Below are 19,375 nucleotides of genomic sequence, written 5' to 3'. Positions count from 1 at the left end.
CAAGCCCATCATTCCACCTCGGCTCAGCGACCAGTTGGCTCCAACTTGGCTCCCTGCTTCCTCGGCCCCCCGGCTTCGCCTTGGTCAGACGTTGCTCTGCCAGCACCATGAACTTTCGGTTCTTCAGCTATGCTTCGTTCCTCTACCCCTTCAGCTCCGCCAGGCTCCTCCTTCCCTCCGGTTCCACATTGGTCTTCAGTCACACTGGCTTCTCCTCAGTCCTCTGGCATCCTGGCTCCACCTCGGACACTCATCACTGTGGCTCCACCTCCGTCTCCAGAGCCATCTGTGTCACGTGGGCTCATCGGCTCCTCAGCTCTACCTGGGTCTCCACCTCAATCGACTTTGTCTCCGTCAGTTGTCCACCTGGTGTCTTCAGCCAATTGTCCACCATGGCTCCTCCCTCCCTTGACTCTGTCGTGGTTCATCGTCCTGGCTGCACTCTGGGTTTCCACCTGGCTACTTCTGCTCCTGGCTCCCACTATAATCGCTGCCCTGATCTCTCGTCTCCTCCGGTGTCCAGCCCTTTGCCAGACCCTCGTCCTCCTCCAAAGCCCTCTCCCTCCCTCCTTGGTTGGACTTGTTACGGTGCAGGGACGTACCTTCCCGAACCTTTGGTATATTTCAGGATAGTTTGTCAGTGACTATGTGAAGTGCAAGGCATTATGCTGTGATAAACATTTACAATAGAGTATGATACACAGTATGATTGCTTGTTTAATTCAGCAAGCACCATCCAGGTTTCAGTAATGATTTTCTATGAGAAAATCATTTTGCATACTAAATATTGGATGTCTTGTTAAATAATGAGTCGAGGAGCAGCTGTTAAGAACCCCAGCTAATATTTCTCATCCAGTTCATTCAACACCCTCGAAAGAGAAGGTGAAGTTAGATGCTTTTCATTATGGGATTCAGTATTCCACACAGTTTTCTCTGTTATAAGGTACATATTTCAATGTTTGGTCATCCTGGTATTCCATCCATAGAGAAAATATGTTCACTGCAGAAACAGTTACAGTATGGTAGTATGCTATTTAGATGTGTTTGATATCAGCTAATTCTTCAGCTCTTCTTCCTTTCCTGTTAAACATCAATGCATAATCATTTACACCAGCAAAGAGGCACAACAGTAACCTTCAACAGGCCAAAAGATCTGCAATTAGCTGAAAGAGAATGTTTAAATAAATTGTGAAAAGTGAGACGTTTGGCTCATTTAGAGAAATAATATTTTATCCCCACAAATAAAGTATTGCATTATTTTAACTCCACCACAGTGAGTGTGGAATTCATAAAATGTGGATAGAATATTTAAATATGCATAATTGACAGTTTTTGTATTTGGTTCAAGAATAAAAAATATATACAGTATAAATTTTATAACTGCATTTATATTATAATTGTTTAAATCAATTTCTTGACAGAACCACCATCCAACCATCTGTCAGTCAGCTTGCCTTCATTGTCACATTCACACATGAAGTCCTTCACTTTAAAAATACACAATTGCTCCCCTCACTCAATTTGTATGCAAATGGGAAGCATTCGTTGGATGTTGAGGAGAACATCAATCAGTCTTTCCACAATTAACACGCCAGAGGATGTGAGAATTAATCTGCCAGTCGTGCAGCATCACTGAAACTTCTAGATTTCAGCCAAATGCCTTTAGAACAACAGGATTTACATAGAGACTTTGCTGTCATGAAGATAAGAAAGGGAAATTATAGAACTAGGTGGAGACGGAAATCAGTGTGCTGCCATACACTAGATGGCGGTGTGGTGACGTGACAGTGTGTGTGTGTGTGTGTGTGTGTGTGTGTGTGTGTGTGTGTGTGTGTGTGTGTGTGTGTGTGTGTGTGTGTGTGTGTGTGTGTGTGTGTGTGTGTGTGTGTGTGTGTGTGTGTGTGTGTAAATCTTGGTGCTCTGTGTGATACCTTTCACGCTTCAGGTTATCAAACAAGCTCTTCAGCATCACCTGAAATATGGTGCTTAAAACATTTTAAACAAATCTCTTCAACAGACCAGCAGTGCAAAGAAAGTAATAACATATGTATATTTTTAGCATTCACTTTATCTATATCTAACATCAGGGTTAACGTGATCATCTCCATATTTGGGTATTACAACACCATCCCATTGAAATGTACAATTTAGCACCATATGGGGAAAAAAGGAATGAAAAAAAGGAAGAGAGAGAGAGAGAGAGAGAGAGAGAGAGAGAGAGAGAGAGAGAGAGAGAGAGAGAGAGAGAGAGAGAGAGAGAGAGAGAGAGAGAGAGAGAGAGAGAGAGAGAGAGCATGTGTGTGTGTGTTGGTTACAGAAAAATAGAGACCAAGACCTTATGCTGAAGAACAACCAGGAAAGTATTTCAGCCGTCTGTTCCACATACAGCTAAAAAAAGCAGCTGTGGTTCCCAGAAATTAACCGTAAAAAATACAGTCGCAACATTTTAAGTTTTAGGGATTAAACTTGAAAAATCTGCACAGTTTGATTTTCATGAGACGGAAAAAGTAAAGGAGAGATAAAGAAGATGAGGATGTACATCATGAATATAGTTTGTATACACAACCCATCGAAACGGATCTCAGTAAATTCAGTTATGCAGTGCGAAGACATCAGATGTAATTAGTGAGGGATGAGGAGGAGCTCTCTCTGCCTACAGTCACCCTGACCTCTGTTACTAGGGGAACCCCCAGAGGAAGTGACAGAGAAGCAAAGAGGTCACGTCCCAATGCTCCACTTCCTGCTGCCGCCCCAACTAAAGCTGCTCACAATTAGACAGGATGAGACATGGATGGAAAGTGGAGAAAAATAAACAACACCACTGTATAAAATGATTCCCTTACTCAGTATTTTTCCATCTTGTTTTCCAGTACAAATATCTAAATATTCCTAAATCAACAAAAACAAAACAATACTGACATTTTTTTTCAAACCCTCATTCTTGACTCTCTGTCTGAAATTAGTTTTAATTCTGCTGTCAGATCCAATACAGTCAGATGCTTCATCTTTCAACAAAAAATGGAACTCTCCATTACACTGTGCCTCATTTACAAAACAATCTGCAGTCAGATGCTCTGAACAAACATATAATCTTTCCGTTTAACGGCGCGGTGAGTACGTCAGAAACTAAACGTGTGTCTGTGTACTGTATAATCCAGCGTCAGTGATTACAATGGGTTCCATTTTCTATTGACGTGACGCAACAGAACGCACGTATCTGCACACAAAGCAACCGAACGCCAGTGGGCGTGGCCTATAGTTGATTAAGTAAAACGAATGTCTTGCTCTAGAGGCAGTCTTTTTTCAAGCATTATTTTACAACAAAATATGCATGTGACATCAAAACTGGAGGGTGTTTTACATACAGTACTATAGCGAGTTTTACAGCATCATATGCCATAAGCAATACTTTCTTTTAACAGTAATTACCACCTATGATGAACATATATGTTAACATTCATAACAAAAGTACACATATTAACAAAGAAATAATGAAATAATTGTGGACTAGATTTTTTAAATGGCACAAAAAATGACTCATGTCATGACCCCATTAAATTTTATTTTTCTTACCCCATTGACAGATTTATTTTTTTATTGTTTCAAAGTCAAGATGAAATGTAAATTGCAATAGTCTTCCCTATTGTGACGTATATCCAGTGAAATGGCTTCTGAAACAATAACAAATGTGGGCGTGGCTTAATTTTGTCTGTGGGGAATTGATTGGATTGTTGTGGTTTGCTATTGGTGGATCTCATCTGAGTGACAGGTTGCCCAGCCCTTGTCATTAGAAGAGAAGAGATGCTGCAAGAGGGAGAAGTTACTCTGATTCAAGATTACCAGGCACATGATTTAAAAAAAGATGTGCATTTTATAAATCATTTATAGTAAATGCTGCAATATTCCATAAAAAAAAGAAATGGCTGTTTTGATGGACTCTACTCTTTCCCAAAGAAAATGGACATGCATTCAATATATATATATATATATATATATATATATATATATATATATATATATATATATATATATATATATATATATATATATATATATATATATATTATAAATACAATGCAAAGCTAAAATGTCGATTCTCCTGTTCAGCCTGTCATTTTGCATAATGTTGAGCCTATGCAGTTCAAGGTAATATTTTATTTGAAGTGTAATGTTGTTATTTTTAAGTCACCATTTGTAAAATGTAAATGCCCAATGTAAAATCAGAGTCCTGAAGCTAAAGCAACAGAGAAGTCATGCTTAACAACCGCTCCGGCTCCTCTGCGAGACGAGGGACTGCATGAATACTGCACTACTGAAATACTGTGTTGAGCTGAGGTGCAGATGGAGAGGAAGCATCACACACTAAACCCATGACAGCGAGAGAAGAGCACTGCTGCAGGCAGATCAGAATGACAGCAGATAAAATGAGAGATAGAGAGAGAGAGAGAGAGAGAGAGAGAGAGAGAGAGAGAGAGAGAGAAGGTGCCTCCATGTTTCACACACACCATATATTATCAACTCTACTTTCCTCCTATTTCATGCTCTGCATCAGTGCTGGATGATTGTGTGCTAATCTGAGTATATAATTCCTATATCCCACACAAATAACATTCATGGTGTGTTCAGCACCACTTTTTCTCAAATCCATCTTCGTCCGAGCGTTAGCAGGAGGTCATCTGATAATTGGTCAAACGTATTCGGTTACCTAACGTAACCTCGGTTCTCTCTAGAAGAGGGAAAGATTCATCTTTTCGAGATATTGAAGTCAAAAAATTATCCTTAATTTTTGTATCCATTGTCAACGCAGTTCAGCAGCTAGCAGACCTAGAGCAGGCTGTCTAGCATGCTCATAGGCTGCCCTGTGGGCACTGCAGCAGCCTATCACTGAACCGACGCGCCTTCACAGCGTCAAAGCCCGCCAATATGGGCGTGGCTTAGCGTATATAAGCAGGGTTCGTAGGCTAATTCTCTGGTTTTCATCGACTGAAGCGAAAAACGCTCGTGGCGCAAGCATGGCAGGTTACACAATACTCGTTCCCTCTTCTAGAGAGAACCGAGGTTACGTTAGGTAACCGAGTACGTTCTCTTACGAGAGGTTCTCTCGTATTGCGTAAGTATAGCTTACGCTACGGGAACCCCTTGTCAACGCCGTGCGCGCCAGAATCCACTTATGAGTCCCATAAAAATCCGGGGATCCCAGATCAGCGGGAATAAGCGCATGTATATATAAGCGCATGTATATAAGCACTCACAGGGAATACAGAGCGGCGATGCCGGTCAATGTATAAGCATATAGCACATAACCTGATACAGTGTAGCTCAACCAGAAGAGCTAAGTCATATGAGAGTAGTTTGCGCACGATAGTACCTGGGCAGAACTGACCTCTCACTTAGACTGATAGTAGTTTCGCCTGCAGGGCAGGAACTTCCAGATTATAGAATCTGACAAAGGTGGAAAGGGAGGCTCAGCCCGCCGCCACACATATGTCATGAATAGAAATTCCACTGGACCATGCCCACGAAGAGGCCATGCCTCTGTGGAATGAGTCCTGACGCCCAAGGGGCATTGCAGACCTTTTGCTTTATAAGCAGCTGCAATCGCGTCTATTATCCATGTGGATAGACTCTGTTTCGGGGCGGCAAGACTTTTGGTGTGCCCACCAAACGAAACAAAAAGCTGCTCAGGATGCCTGAAAGGGGGGGAGCGCGTAATGTAAACTCTCAGCGCCCTGACCGGGCAGAGGAGATTAACATCACTCGCACTATCGGATGCTGGCAGAGCCGATAGTGAAATGACCTGTGCTCTGAACGGTGTGCCAATCACTTTAGGAACATAGCCATGTCTAGGTTTGAGGATGACCTTTGAGTAATTCGGGGCCAAACTCAATACACGCGGCGCTGACAGACAGCGTGTGTAAGTCCCCCACACGTTTGACTGACGAAAGAACGTTCAGAAAAATGGTTTTAAGTGATAAGTATTTTAGATCCGCAGAGTCTAAAGGTTCAAAGGGGTATGCTTTCAGGCCCTCGAGGACCAAAGAAAGATCCGACATAGGAACTGAAGGGGGGCGCGGGGGATTCATCCTCCTGCCTCCTCTGAGGAAGCGGATGATGAGCTCGTTCCTGCCTTTTGACTGGCCACACGTCGATTCTGAGAACGCTGCGACGGCTCCCAGATAGACTTTGAGCGTGGAAGGGGGCCTTCCCTTTTCCAACAGCTCTTGAAGGAAACTAAGCAACCGCGAAACCCCACACTTTCGTGGGTCCAGCTTTTTGTCAGCGCACCATTTAGAGAACACAAACCATTTAGACGCGTAGAGCCTTCTGGTAGAAGGAGCTCTAGACTGCGTGATTGTGTTCATTACTGCGTCTGGCAGGGCAACGGGTAACCGTTGGTTAACCATACGTGCAGAGACCAGCGCTCTGAATGGGGATGCCAGATCGAGCGGCGAGCTTGAGAGAGAGGAGATCTGCTCTCACCGGAATTGGCCACAGGGCTGTCTGTGACAGTCTGGTTCTCCCAAAGCGGGGCTATGAGTAGCACTGATTTGCGCGTTTCCCTGATTCTCTTGATCACCTGTAGTAACAGAGAGACCGGGGGGAAAGCATATAGTGGGCAGATGGCCAAGTTTTGCCCAGCGCGTCCTCGTTCTTTGAAAAGAACTTTGGGCAGTGAGCGTTGTCATGTGACGCAAATAGGTCGACTTCCGCTTTGCCAAAAAGGCGCCATAGAAACTGGACTGTTTGTGGGTGCAGGGACCATTCCCCCGGGAGAACATTGTTCCTGGACAGTCTGTCTGGGCCGTCGTTCAGATGGCCTGGCACGTGCGCCGCTCTCAACGAGCGCAGATGGTGCTGAGACCAGACGAGGAGGCGTTCTGCCAGATTGCAGAGATTTCTGGATCTGACACCGCCCTGGCGGTTCACGTAGGACACTACAGACATGTTGTCCGAGCGGACTAGAACATGGTGGTCCAGTATAAACGGGGTGAAACGCTTCAGCGCATTCTTAACCGCTATCATTTCCAGACAGTTTATATGGAGAAGTTTTTCCTGGTCTGACCACAGGCCAGAGACTGGTCTGCCCTCAAAGAGCGCGCCCCAACCCGTGTTGAGATGACCTTCCGGTATGAGACAGTTCCTATAATCACTCCCCGCTGGTACCAGTCGGCCGCTAACCAGGGCTGCAGAGCTCTGATACAGCTCTGAGTCACTCTGATCCGGGTGCAGCCTGACTCCCAAGCTCGGTGAGACACACTAGGGGCCAGCCAGCATTGTAGCGGGCGCATACGTAGCAAACCCAGCTGAAGTACAGCAGCAGCTGAAGCCATGTAACCCAGCATCCTGTGGAATGTCTTCAGAGGGGCGGTGCTGTCCTTCTGGAAAGATGCGGCCAGTTGCTGAACACAGCGCGCGCGCCGTGTTGACCACCGGGCCGTCATAGCCACGGAGTTCAGTTATATTCCTAAAAGAGAAATTGACTGACTGGTCATTAATGAGCTCTTGGTCCAGTTGACCGTGAGACCCAGGCTTTCCAGGTGACTGAGGAGCACAGCTCTGTGAGGCAGTATTTCTGTCTCTGATTGTGCTAGAACCAGCCAATTGTCCAGATAGTTCAGAATTCGCATGCCGTGATTTCTCAAGGGGGCGAGTGCCGCGTCCATGCACTTTGTGAATGTGCAGGGTGCTAAGGAAAGACCGAACGGCAGGACGGTGTGGTGATAAACCTGATCGTCGAAGGCGAATCTCAAGAATGGCCTGTGACGGGGTATTATCTGAATCTGAAAATAGGCATCTTTTAGATCGAGAGATATAAACCAGTCTCTCGGGCGAACTTGCGCGAGAAGTTGTCTGGTTGTAATCATTTTGAACGGTCTTTTCATAAGAGCTTTGCTCAACTGTCTCAGATCTAGTATGGGTCTGAGATCTCCGTCCTTCTTGGGCACAAGAAAATAATGGCTGTAAAAGCCTGACTCGCTCAGAGAAGGCGGTACCGGTTCTAAGGCCCTTTTGCACAGCAGTTTGCTATTTCTGAGCGAAGTAGATGGGCTACTTCGCATTCACTGTCGTCGCGGTCCATGCTCGAAAGCGTGGGGGATGGCGAGCGAACTGTAACGCATAGCCCTGCTTTATTGTGCTTAGCACCCATTCTGATACCCCTGGAATCGCTTCCCATGCTTTTATATGTGCAGCTAGGGACAGAATGGCCTCCGGGTTCTGATCGCCACGCAGTGCGGGCTCAAGAAGGAGGAAATTAGCTTGGCGCTGTCTCTGTGCTTGAATGGGGCGGCTCGCTGACAGCGATAGCAGGCTGTTTCATATGTAGCCTCCCGATCGCTGTGAATGGGGAGCGCCATGGGCGGCGTGTATGTTAATAAGCGTGGGCGCTCGTGATCGGGAACCGGACTTACATTCATAACTTGACCGATATGAGGCTGCACTTTGTGACGCGCATTTAACGCCGTGGGCGAAGTGCATGTAGTAAGCATGAGCGCTTGCAAGCGGGCACAAGACTTACGTTCATATTCATGTTCATATAAGGTTGCACTTCGTGGTGCGCGCGTGGCGCTGTGGGTTTCGCCACTGAGCCACAGGGGGGAAATGACATCATCTTCAGTTAGCGTGAGTAGATAAAGAGAGCGTCATCACAGTTTCTGTGTGTCGGCGTTTGTTTTCAGGCGTGCGTGTTATATAACAGGCTCATGCTGCAATATTGACATTACCAGCCGCTCGAATTAAGAGGAGCTGAGAAATTTTTGAGAAATGGGGGATAGTACGGCCTCGGCGGGACTAAAACACACTCTTTCCTCATTTCGCCGGTGACGCATGAGGGATGGGGTAGCTTTCTTGTAACGTAAAGAAAGCTAGCCGCGATTAGAACAGCTGTCGTTCCCTGAGGCGGCGGCAGCGCAGGATAGACGCAGCGCTGGATAGACGCTCGAGGGAGAGTCCGGCGAGCGGGCGGCCAATTACATTGTTGAATAACGATTATAAAATTATTGCTTTGGTTTTATCAAAAAGATTAAAATGTGTTTTGAATAATTTAATTGATGAATGTCAATCTGGCTTTTTACAAAATAGGCACATCTTTAATAATATACGTCTGGTTTTAGACATTCTAGATTATTCTGAATTTTTCTCTAATGATAGTCTTATTCTCTTCTTTGACTATTATAAAGCCTTTGATTCCCTGGAGCATGAATTTTTGTTGCAGACTCTTTGCAAGGTGGGATTTGGTGACTTCTTTTGTAGATCTATTAAAATGCTCTATACTAATTGCAATAGCTCTATAAAACTCAGCAGTGGTACCTCTCCTAGATTTACTCTGAATCGGGGAGTCAGACAGGGATGCCCAATCTCCCCATATCTGTTTCTGATAGCTACCGAACTTCTAAATTTGCATATCAGAGAAAGCCCTTTAAAAGGAATAACTGTTGATGACACTGAAGTGGTAATGAGTCAGTTAGCTGATGACACCGTTTTGTTTTTAAAGGATACCTCGCAGGTTGCGGTAGCACTAGAGACTCTTGAGCCCTTCTCTAAAGCCTCAGGTCTTCGCCTTAACATAAACAACTGTGAGTTACTCCCAGTTGGTAATTGTCTAGAGTCCTTAATTTGTAATATTCCTGTGAGAGAGAGTGTTACTTATTTGGGAGTTAAAATAATCCAAGATGATAAAATTAGATGCCCTTCCAATTTTCTTCCGATTATTGAAAAGACACGTAAGGTATTGAACCATTGGTTGTTAAGAGATTTATCACTTAAAGGCAGAGTTCTGCTTACTAAAGCAGAGGGCATTTCTCGATTATCATATGCCGCTCAATCGATCTCTGTTGACAAACACACATGTAAACTAATTGACGGTATATTGACAAAATTCCTGTGGAAAAACAAAATTCATTATATAAAAAAATCAGTAATACTGAATTCATATGACAAAGGCGGGTTGAATTTTATTGATTTTAGTTCTCTAAACAGTAACTTTAAAATAAATTGGATAAGACAATACCTTCAAAACTCTTCATCTATTTGGAATATAATTCCTCGGTTTATCTTTTCTCATGTGGGTGGCCTAGAATTTCTTTTGATGTGTAATTACAAAATTGGAAAACTACCAATCAAACTTTCTAAGTTGCACCAACAAGTACTCGCTAATTGGAGTCTTATTTATAAACACAACTTCTCCCCTCATAGTTTTCTTATTTGGAATAATGCCAACATTTTGAATAGAAATAAGTCTTTATTTTTTCATAATTGGTTTAGTAATGGGTTGTTATTAGTGAATCAGTTATTTAATAATGAAGGGAATTTATTTACGTTTGCAGATTTTATCTCAATGTACAACATACCTATTACATTAAAAGAATTCAAGGTGCTTACTAAGGTAATACCTGCAGGTGTACAGATGCTGTTCAAAAGCAGTGTATATACATCCACACTATCTGTCTGTCCTCCTAGACCTGAACATACTTATGTCGGCAATATTTGTTTCTCTGGGTTAAAGCCTAACAATTACAAAATTAGATCCTTGTTTTTAAGAGAGATTATTTCTACGCCTTATGTTATTTTCTACTGGAACAGTTTCTTTAGTAATGTAAATTGGACTCAAGTTTGGTCATTACCTCAAAAATTCCTCCTTACAAATAAGGTTAAGGAAATCTCATATAAATTAATTCATAGAGTGTATCCTACAAAGGTATTCCTACAAAGATTTAAAATTAATATTGATTTAAAATGTTCTTTCTGTGAATGCTCCTCTGAAACAATCTCTCATTTGTTTTGGTCTTGCCAATATACCCAGTATTTATGGAATAATGTGGAGATTTTCATTGCTGATAATATTTTAAAAACATTTAAATTATGGTACAAACATGTGATTTTGGGCTATTATATTAAGGATCGCTCTTTAAAGGATGTTGGTTTTATTATAAATTTTATTTTATTTCTATGTAAATTTCACATTCATAAATGCAAGTTTACAAAAGGCAAACCTCTTTTTATGGTGCTTGGGAAAGAGATTAAAATGTATGTTGACATGATGTCAAAATCAAAAAATAGTAAAGCAATTAAAGTGATTAATATATGCGCCTCCTTTAACATTTTCACATAATATAAAAATATAAAATATAATGAATGGTGCTGATCTGTAAAGTATATTATCTGTATTTAAATTGCATTGGAATACCCTGTGGAATTGTTAAATGTATAATGTATATCTATTTGTAAACTGATGCTTATGTACCCTCTCATCTTTTTATTTTATTTTTATTATTTTTTTTCTTCTTGTTGAGGCATGTGAATTATTTGTTTGTTATATGAGATATGACACTGTACATGCTACCTGTTGTTGACAATAAAAGCGTAATAAAAAAAAAATTAAAAAAAAATTAAAAAAAGAGTCCGGCGAGCGTGTTGCGGTGGCCACCGGCTCCGGGCACCTTTGAGAACGGCGCTTCTTTGCGCGGTGCTGCAAAGGGCGGAGTGACAGCTTGAGGGTTGGACACTTCGAGCCGAGCCCGCAGGGTCGACATCGGTAGTGCGTCGCTGAGAGGGCAAGAGCTGCGTGTTCCTGGCCCAGGCAGAGAGCGCAGATCACATGGCGGTCTCCGTCGCTGAGCGGGGCTCTGCACGAGCCGCAGGAAGTGCGAGGCATCTTGAAAAAGACGCTCGCTGCTCTTTTAGGAAGTAAGTTTTGCAAGAAAGGATATGTCGCCGGATAGCGTAGCTCGCACGGATGGCTGAAGGTGGCGAAGATGGCCGGCTTCTTCAGGCGCTGTCCTAAGCTGGCTTGTCGCTTCCTCGACGGCGGCGGCTTCTCTCTAGATCCAGCGATGCAAGAGCTTCGCTGAAGAGATGAAAATCAGAGAATCAGCCTACGAACCCTGCTTATATACGCTAAGCCACGCCCATATTGGTCGGATTTGACGGTGTGAAGGCGCGAAGCGCTCATTGGACGTGACGTCACGTTGGGTTCAGTTGATAGGCTGCTGCAGTTCCCGCAGGGCAGCCTATGAGCACGCTAGACAGCCTGCTCTAGGTCTGCTAGCTGCTGCACTGCGTTGACAATGGATACAATAGCTCCTACTGGACAGAGAAGTTTCAGCTTTTCCTGGTCCTGATCTATGGAAGGAGGGCAGAAGGCTTGCAAAACGATAGGCCGCGGTACATTGGTCGGCACCTTAGGGACATAGCCTGGTTTAGGGTATAGAAATCCATCCCCGGTGCAGACTCAAGGCGGACCGAAAGTGGGGACCGATAAGGCCTGAAGATCTCCTACTCTTTTAAGAGAAGAGATAGCTAGAAGGAAGACTGTTTTTAACCTCAAAGTTTTATGAAACCGTATCAAGGGGCTCGAAACGAGCCACAGATAAGCCTTTTAAAACAACAGCCTGGTCCTAAGCAGGAACCCTGGTTCGAATTGCAGGCCTCAGCATCAAAGTACCACAAAGGAAAAAAGTTATTACAGGGTTCCTCCCCAAAGATGCCTTATCCACAAGGGCATGGTAAGCCGCTATGGCAGCCACATAAACCTTTAAGGTAGAATGGGATAGCCCTGCCGAAAAGCGATCTTGTAGAAACTCGAGCCAAATTCAACAGTCTCTGAAAATGTTTCACAGTGAGTGACTGGCCTAGCTTTATCTTCTGAAAGGCTGTGAGGATAGCAATCACATGAGCGGGTGATAGGACGGTCCGCATCATCACTGAATCCCATACCACACTAAGATCTTCTGTAATGGAGAAAGCACGCTTTTTGGCATTTGAGCAAGAACGGCATCTCGATGCCGAACCGCCATCTGTTTCGACTCTGCTAGAATAAGCCAGTCCTCTATGTTGTTTAGAATGCGTATTCCCTGCAGCCTGAGCGGGGTTACAGAGCTAGACCGAAAGGGAGTACTCGATATTGGTATGATTTGCCCCCTATAGCAAACCTCGAACTTCCTGTGTTGTGGAAGGATGGAGACATGGAAGTATGCGTCTTCTAGATCTATCGTGACAAACCAGTCCTCAGATATGATTTGAGTCACGATCTGCTTTTATGTCAACATTTTGAACTTGAGCCTCTTGACTGACCGATTCAGCTGACGAAGATCTAATATAGGACGCAACCTTCTTTGGAACAATGAAGTAACGGCTGTAAAACCCTGATTCTGTGTCGGGTGGAGGAACCTGTTCTATAGTTTCTTTGCTAATAGAGATTTCACTTCTTGTTCCATTACCAGAGCCTGCAAGGGATGCACTAATGTGACTACCATCCCGTTGTATCGCGATGGACGAGAGCCAAACTGGATTCTGTAACCTTACTCTACAATCTGCTGGACCCATCTATATATCCGGCAGAAGCCTCCATTCTGCCAGATAATCTACTAAGGGAACTAAGCCTCTCGAGGCTGGCCTCTAGTGTAGTTAGAGCAGTTCGCCTTTTTTTACATTTTACATTTTTATGCATTTGGCAGACGCTTTTATCCAAAGCGACTTAAATTGCATTTCAAGGTACACATTTTTACATTCTTATCAGTTTTTGCTATCAGAATCGAACACATGACCATGGCGTTGCAATCGCTAATGCTCTACTGTTTGAGCTACAGGAAAGGCTAACTGGCAGGAAACCAATTTGACTGATTTTGGCCCCCTTCAGAGGGCACGAGCTTCACGCAGCGTCGTGGTGACATTGAATCATGAGCTGGATGGAAACCACTGTGCCCTGAGGCACCGATGGTGACGGGGTTGGCAGAACCTCCTAAAGGCACCGATGTGGTGCTGGCATCATATACTGAGTACGTTGGATCGGCACCCGTCTCTAACCCCTCTGAGAGATCCATTTGCGAAACCCATGATTTTAGCTTCAGTGTAGTGGCACCAGAACCATGAGGAAAGCTAGCCTGAAAATCTTCCCTAAAAAGTGACAGACGGCAGCCTCTCACAATGCTAGCAGTCAGCCCTCTCGAAGGGTGACAGTACATGATGCGCTCCCAAACACATAACACAGGAAGAAGCTCACTGCTTGAATGTTTGGTTCGCCATCATATGTGAACTAGTAATTGCACAATATCAGGACAGACAACAATAAATAAGACTAGCTGCCAACAAGCTGAAATAACCTATGAATATTTATTTTTTTATTTTTATATATCTTTTTTTATTTCCAGTAACTGTTTTCAATGGTTTTAGATTTAGTTAAATATAATAACCCCATCTCTGCAAATTTAGACTATATGATTTGGTTTTCATGAAAACAATGAACATGGAGAAAACACTTCCAAACAACTAACAAACTTAAAACACTGATTACATGCCAAAATCTACAGTAGAAATATTAATAATCTAATATTGAGACTGGCCCAAATATTTAAATTGATCTTAGTGATGTTTTGTTCTGCCATGTTGTGCATACAAATATTTTACTAATAATTATCAACCATAATTATTTATATATTATTTAAATTAATTAATTAATTGCACTGAAGGTGCACACATAGGTACCCAAGGTATCTACCCATACAAAAATGGCTCTAAAAAAATCGTTTCCAGGAAGGAAATCCTTAATTAAAAAGTTAAATAATATAATATAATATAATATTACAGTATCTAAATTGTTATTTCAGTTTTGACATCTTAGAAATTAGCTCCATTACATTGTTGGTCTTCAGATTAATTCTATGTTAATAATTAAAAATATATAATAAGGTAACATAAATAAAATAAATATAATAATGGTAATGTAAAAAAGCCTGAGCAAATAAAATGGCTTTATATTGTGACGTCTCACACACACACTTACGCACGCACGCACGCACACACACACACACACACACACACACACACACACACACACACACACACACACACACACACACACACACGTGTGTGTACCTGCGTGCAGATGTCCAGGGGTTTCCCGCTCAGGCTCTGTGGCATCTCCCTGCAGCGGGTGGAGAGGTTGAGGATGGCAGTGGCAGCCATGTGCGCCGCCTCCATGTCATGTGTGTAGTCGAAGCTGCTCTTGCTGCAGGTGCTGCTGGCGCTGCTCTCCCCTCCTCCTCCTCCTCCTCCTCCTCCTCCTCCTCCTCCTCCTCCACAGCTCAGGCTGCTGCTGCTGCTGGGTCCGAAGCTGCTCGAGGTGCTGCTCGCCGAACTCCAGCTCTTGCAGTAGCGCTTCGCTGACGGGACACACAGAGCCGGGACGTTAACACACAGATGGGACAGATCACAAAACACACTTAGCTTCTGCATCTACATCCTACACTGGTTTTATTGTGCTAGCACTGAGATACTATTATAGTTTTCATTAATAGTTTCTATTTACTTTTCTATTTTACATTTTCATTTTCATTTTAGTTAATGTTTTAGTCATTTTGTTCAGTTTGTCATTTTTATTTCAGTTATTTTAGTTAAACTAGGCCTACATGAAAATCAGAAATGTTACCGTGGTAATATTTTATTTCAGTTAATGTTTATTTTTCAAGTAATTACTTTTATGGTTTTAGTTTTAGTTAACTATAAAAACCATGGGAGATATTTGGCAGTGACAGCTGATATGTATATGAATTTTAATTAAGTATGCTGTTATAAAGATCTCAGTGATTTACATCACAAGCGTCAGAATTTCCGAATCCTTCTTTTTGCCCATTTAAATATCAGCGACTGCACTAAATTGCATATTGTTGCTCAGTTTGGGCCTCTAAATGAAATGTGTTGTTTTCCTCTTTGAGTTTGAGCTCCATGTTCTCGCTATATCAGACTATATGAGCCATAAAATACTGATGTATCAAATATGAAACTCAACAAAAACACATATGCAAACTTTGTTTAAATATTTATTTTTTATATTGTGCTTAAAATTTCAATAAACGGTTCCACTCGCTATTATTTTTATATGTCAGACTTAACAAGGTTAAAATAATGTGTTACAGTCTTGTGCTGCATGTAATAACTATGTACTTACTATTGTAATTACAATATCTGGGTAACAACTACTAAGAATTGATCCCTAAACCTAATAATAAACGAATTTAAGTTGATGTACTTACCTTATAAGGTTGCACTTTATTTTAAGGTGTCCTACAGTGTGATTATCAAATAGTTAAAAAGTAATATTAACTAACAATATGAACTTAGTAATTTGGCTTAGGGTTGTAACTATGCATTATTTACTTTTATTACTATAGTAATTACATGTAAGATGTGTAACGGATACTGTAAAATAAAGTGTTATAGCTTCGTGAGTACACTGTACGTTCATGTACTGTAAAATAAAGTGCATAGAACCTCACGTTTTAGTGTCTGTAGTCAAATCCCTTTAGGAGGAAGTGGCTTGTTTATTATGATGATTTTGATGATTATGAGGAGATTTTAAATGATGAGGGGGGTTGGGATGTAAGTGAGAGACGGAGAGACACTCTCTATAGTTTGACAAAAGACACAATGAACCACAACACCAGCTGGGCATCAAAGTGGCATCTCCCACCGGGCGTCCTGCTGCCATCTCTCTCTCTCTCTCTCTCTCTCTCTCTCTCTCTCTCTCTCTCTCTCTCTCTCTCTCTCTCTCTCTCTCTCTCTCTCTCTCTCTCTCTCTCTCGCGCTCTCTCTCTCTCTCTCTCTCTCTCTCTCTCGCTCTCTGTCTCTTTTGAGTCCCTTTTCCTCTATCTTCTCCCTCCAGTCTGGTCATTAAAGCATGGCCGGGGATCTCACAGTCTTGCGCACAGAATTGCAATTAGCAGCAGCCCTAAATCCAGACTGTGATTTGCCTAAACCGCCTAATTCATTATCCATCTGCCTCGGGATCATTTCCATACATTTCCATACCTCCGAAATACAGTGAAGGAAGATCTCTGAGGCTTTTCTAATGGGGTTTAGTTCCTCACCAAACGTTCATGAAATGCAACTAGCTTTCTCAGACCTTAGCAGTCAAATCTTCTAGAGTCATAGTGATGATAATGATCATAAAGCAGCCCCCAAAAAGTACACTTAAGACATGCTTAAAATGTCCATATTCATCGGACAACAAAATATCAAACCAAGTGACTTATGGCAGCTCTGTCTGAGCGCTGCGTTTTTTAAACGCCATGAGCGTAACGAGGCACTGAGCGTGTATTTAACGCTCAAGCGCTAAGCGCCCAGAATTTTTTACTGGTCGCCGAGAGTTGAAAAATGTTCAACTTTGGGTAAAACGCTGCGCTCATCACTGCCACTTTTTAAACAGCCGTCCAATTACAGTGGAGGAGGGGCGGGACAAATATCACGCCGACCAACTGTCACAACATTCTTTCTGTACAAAGACATCAACCAGCAGAGCTAACCGAACAAAATGGATGAAAAATAAATTTTTAGTATGACACAAATTACCTACGAAATCAGTTACAAGTAAACTGTGCTGCGGATATTCTGTATCATAGCAACGAATCGTCTCAACTGAAAAAACGCAGCGCTGCCAAAACGCTCTCAATCGCCCACAGCTAGGCGTTTTCAGCAGAGCGTCTAGCGTTTTCAGCCGGCTAAAAGCGCTTTGGTGGACACACGGCCTGTATGTAAATTAAATAGATCTAGAATTGAAAAAGAAGACACATAGACACAGTTGTTGTTTATGTGATGAACTACACCTGTGGTTCCTCTGCAGAATTTGTGAATTTGAAGAGAACTGAGTTCATTCTTTCACAAAAACCCACAAGAGTCCAGGGTTATAGAACTGCAGGTATGACGTCAAAACCCGGAAAACTGGTTCCCTCGAGATTTCCCTATGGGGTTTTATAATGGGGTTTTTCAATTTATGATTAACAAAATGTCTGTGGTAAACATGACTTGATGATACTTAAACGTATTTTTCTACAAAACACACCCATATTGGAAACACAGATTTTCAACCTGTTATGTTTATTTTATAAAACTTAAACTTAACTTTTATAAAACTCTGCCTTTATAAGCCCTGTGTTTTCAGTCATTCTTTACAAAGTCTTGTATGTTATTACACTGCCTTTCTGAGCGTGATCCTGGTGAATTATTATTATTTATTTTTTTATTCTCTGACCGTTTTCTGGATTACCTTTTTGCTTGTGTTTTCTGCCTTCTTGCTGTGTGTTTGAGCTTCTGCCTTCAACCTCAAGCAGTTCATAACATTACGAAAGACCTCTTATTCAGAAGTTGTAAAACCCCATTATAAAACCTCATAGGAAAATTTTGAAGGAACCAGAGGTGAATTAGTCTTCCGGGTTTTGACTTCATCCCTGCAGCACTCTATTAACTAAAACTATATATATATATATATATATATATATATATATATATATATATATATATAAAATAATAATAATTTTTTTACTTGAAACAAAATATTTAAAAAAAACAACGGTAACTTATTTTTTGTTCAGCATAAATCTGAAATAATTTTTATTTTTATAAAAACTAAATAGACATAAAACAAATTTGTCACTGTACAGCTGTTTCTTGGGTTCTTTTTTGTTAAAAGAATGGCTCCGAGCGTTAAATCTGAGAAATGCATTGGCATTTGGGTGTAGATGAAATCAACTCTTACAAAAACATATTAAATTGATCAAAAGTGACAGTTAAAGGTACCATATTATGCCCCTTTTCACAAGATGTAAAATAAGTCTCTGATGTCCCCAGAGTGTGTATGTGAAGTTTTAGCTCAAAATACCCAACAGATCATTTTTTACAGCATGTTTATATTGTCATTTTTTGGTGCTCAGAAAAACGCGCTGTTTCATGCTGCGTTCACACCGGACGCGAATAGCGCGTCAAATTCGCGCCTACCGCGTCTATTTATACGCTTGACCACTTTGAATCCATTCGCGCATCAAGAGCGAAATTGACATGTGGACATCAAAACATGTAAAAAGATGGCCGTCAACGGGTTTCGCCTCCGGAGTTTCATCGGATTCATCGCCTCCAACGCACGTAAATTTTGCTTAAAACTTTTGATTTTTACGCGCGTCGGAGGCGAAATCCGATGAAACTCCGGAGGCGAAACCCGTTGACGGCCATCTTTTTACATGTTTTGATGTCCACATGTTCTTGTTCAAGAAATTACAGTGACTGTAGCATTTCTATTGTAAAGAAGTGGACAAATATTAAAGATTAATTTGTATTTACAACTTACCAGGTTGCCCAATCTCCTCACTGACCCTCTTCCAAGCGAGGTCCTTTTTGTTCCTGTCTCTGTACAAATATGAAGTGGAATCGTACAATTCTGGGTGACTGCTTACAGCAAGAATTAATTTTTCCTCCATAGCTGTCAGGGATTTTGGAATGAAAGATTCCGAGCGGGAGTTTACGTCACTTTACCTCCTGAGTGACAGCAGGCAGCTAGGCTCCTGATTGGTTTACGCGGCGCGAATTGACGGCAAAGTTCTGTCACGGTAAA

At 42.0% G+C, this 19,375-nt stretch overlaps 1 protein-coding gene across 1 annotated transcript in view; it reads right to left on the bottom strand.

The window, feature by feature from the left end:
* Positions 1-19,375, bottom strand: part of myt1lb (myelin transcription factor 1-like, b) — a 267,848-nt gene that overhangs the window by 76,831 nt on the left and 171,642 nt on the right. Inside the window, exon 13 of the mRNA XM_077238574.1 lies at positions 14,872-15,158. Within this exon, the coding sequence (XP_077094689.1) occupies positions 14,872-15,158 (287 nt within the window). The remainder of the gene's footprint in view (positions 1-14,871; positions 15,159-19,375) is intronic.

Source organism: Siphateles boraxobius, unplaced genomic scaffold (genome assembly GCF_051911475.1).
Source record: "Siphateles boraxobius isolate OS27281-9 unplaced genomic scaffold, OSU_SipBor_1 22, whole genome shotgun sequence".
NCBI lineage: Eukaryota > Metazoa > Chordata > Actinopteri > Cypriniformes > Leuciscidae > Siphateles > Siphateles boraxobius.
The sequence above is the reverse complement of the archived record's forward strand: the minus strand, read 5'-3'. Positions and strand labels throughout refer to the sequence as shown.